This window comes from Papio anubis, unplaced genomic scaffold (assembly GCF_008728515.1).
Source record: "Papio anubis isolate 15944 unplaced genomic scaffold, Panubis1.0 scaffold4623, whole genome shotgun sequence".
Classification (NCBI taxonomy): Eukaryota; Metazoa; Chordata; class Mammalia; order Primates; family Cercopithecidae; genus Papio; species Papio anubis.
This window is the reverse complement of record NW_022164808.1, coordinates 1-1,917: the sequence shown is the minus strand read 5'-3', so window position 1 is coordinate 1,917 and position 1,917 is coordinate 1. Positions and strand designations below refer to the sequence as shown.

The following is a 1,917-nucleotide window of genomic DNA, read 5'->3' as shown; positions in this document are numbered from 1 at the left end:
GCAGTGAGGGGCCTCTGCTGCTCTCTGAGGCTGTGGGTGCTTGCAGGCAGGGGCGGGGTTTCCCACAAATGGGTCTGGCTTCTTTAGTGCCCTTCAGGGTCCTGTGATGGGGCGACAGAGACACTGTGGAATGTGGGAGGGGGCTTGTTGGAGGTTCATGCCCACATCCCCGTCCTGCGGGCACAACACATCCAGTACACACGCACTGAACGCCTGCGCTGAGGACCAGTGGGCCTCCTGTACTTTCTTAGAGTCCAGGAGGAAGAGGAGGAAGAAAAGGTGAAGAGGAAGGCCCAGGTAGTAGGGTTGCGGGTCCTGAGCACTCCCCCACTATTGACTGCCCCAGAGGGTGACATGGGAGGGGACATGGCACTGGAGCTCACCTGGGGGTGGCAGGTCCCCTTGCTTCCTTGTTAGTTTCTTCATAGAGGCCCTAAGATGCTTGAGCACAGCGTCATCATCCAACTCCCAGGTGTGGAAGAACTGGTTCCGAAACCGTGCCCACAGGCCACATCCGGATGTCGTCATGAGGCGCTCTAGGGACAGGGTGGACATCAGGCCAGGAGAGTTCCCTGGGAGGGGGCACAGCTGATACCCCGTGGCCACTTCAGTCTCCCGCTAGGCGGTGCCAGAACCTTCTGTGGCCACACCAGGGGTACAGATGTGCACAGGAGCCTGTGGCTGGGGGACGACCTGGGCAGGGAAGTGCTCACGACACTCCTGACTTTCATCTGGGTCATGTGGGGCACGGGCTCAGTGTCACTGTGTCTTGCCCAGCCCACCTGGTCAGACCTCCCTCTAGTCCAGAACAGAGGATCATGAGGACAGTGTGAGGAAGCTGCCCTCGGGTCAGTCGGGGTCTGACCCCACGGCTCCCCACGCCCCACTGGGCACACGGAGACTTACTCCTCTGAACTTTAAAGGCAATGCTTCTCATCGGCATCAACACCTGTTCTCCTTCCAGCAAATACACGTCCCACAGGCGCAGGGTGAGCCCAAGAGAGATCTGTGGGGATAGCAGGTGTGGGAGACTGTAGCCCTTCCAGGCTGGGACTGGTGGCTCGAGCTGAGCCCACTGGGGCTTCAGTCCCCAGAGTCAGTGACCTTCCCCATGAGGGTTTGCTGAGCCCTCCAGGACGCTGGATCAGACAAGGTCTTGCAGCTCCTCATGGGGGGCACTCATTGGAGTGGGGGTGTGGCTCCTGGAGAGAGGGGCTTGCCCAGGGCTTGAGGCTTCCCTGATCCCTGCCAAGTTGGGTCCTGGCCCAGTCTGCCTGTAAGGCAGGGCCTGAGTCCCAGTTATTGCCCTGGGATGACCCCCCTTGGGCAGAGGGTTTTGTTTGGGTGTCCTGTGGGGACCCCCCTGTGGGCAGAGCCTCCTGTGGGCTGTGGGTGAGCCAGACCCCCGGGCTGGGGAAGCAGGGCACTGCAGGGCAAGGAGGGTCCCTGAGCCAGGGTCTCCCTGTGCCTTCTTACCCCGTCATTCAGCATCTGGAGAAGCCAGCCTAACGAGGAACCCTGTGCGCAAAGACCTTCCTTGTCCTGATGGGAGGAACAGAGGTGCTCAGGGCCCCCTGGGCTGCCCTAAAAACCTCCCTCTTCCAGGGCCTCTGAAGACCCTTCCCCTAGTGCAGAACACTGGGCGGTGTCCAGGGCTCCCCACAACACCGTCCCCTTCCCACACTCCCGGTGGACACACTGCCCTTTGCCCTGCTCTGCGGGAGCTGGGCCCCCATCCCTGTGCCTCTGTCCTATAGACCAACTCCCAGCCCATGGAGAACCCCACATCCCAGGTCAGACAGTGGCTGGGACTCAGCCAGTCACCAGCCCCACGGGATGCAGGGCCTCTGGAGAAGAGCCCAAGCTTGCTCACCAGACACCATAAACTCACCAGACGCCACATGGTCTTGGGCTGTG

The 1,917-nt window shown here is 61.2% G+C and overlaps 1 protein-coding gene across 2 annotated transcripts; it reads right to left on the bottom strand.

Annotated features, from left to right (window-relative positions):
* Positions 1–8: 8 nt before the first annotated feature.
* LOC116273201 (ubiquitin carboxyl-terminal hydrolase 6-like) lies at positions 9–1,911 on the bottom strand. 2 transcript variants are annotated; one of them, XM_031662180.1, is made up of 5 exons: positions 1,892–1,911; positions 1,477–1,542; positions 907–1,006; positions 384–536; positions 9–101 (listed from the first exon to the last, which is right to left on the bottom strand). In XM_031662180.1, the coding sequence occupies exons 1-5, from the start codon at positions 1,901–1,903 to the stop codon at positions 94–96; spliced, it is 339 nt and encodes a 112-aa protein (XP_031518040.1). In that variant the 5' UTR covers positions 1,904–1,911; the 3' UTR covers positions 9–93. The 2 variants fall into 2 exon arrangements, with proteins under 2 accessions (XP_031518040.1, XP_031518039.1); XM_031662179.1 differs by lacking the exon at positions 9–101 and having other exon boundaries at positions 139–536.
* Between the last annotated feature and the right edge of the window lie 6 nt (positions 1,912–1,917).

Bases quoted from the DNA above. Each gene is read 5' to 3' on its own strand.
- LOC116273201 (XM_031662179.1), bottom strand. The intron at 1,007-1,476 runs GTAAGAAGGCAC...CTATCCCCACAG, and splicing joins TCCAGATGCTGAATGACGGG to ATCTCTCTTGGGCTCACCCT. The intron at 537-906 runs GTAAGTCTCCGT...CCCTGTCCCTAG, and splicing joins TGCCTTTAAAGTTCAGAGGA to AGCGCCTCATGACGACATCC.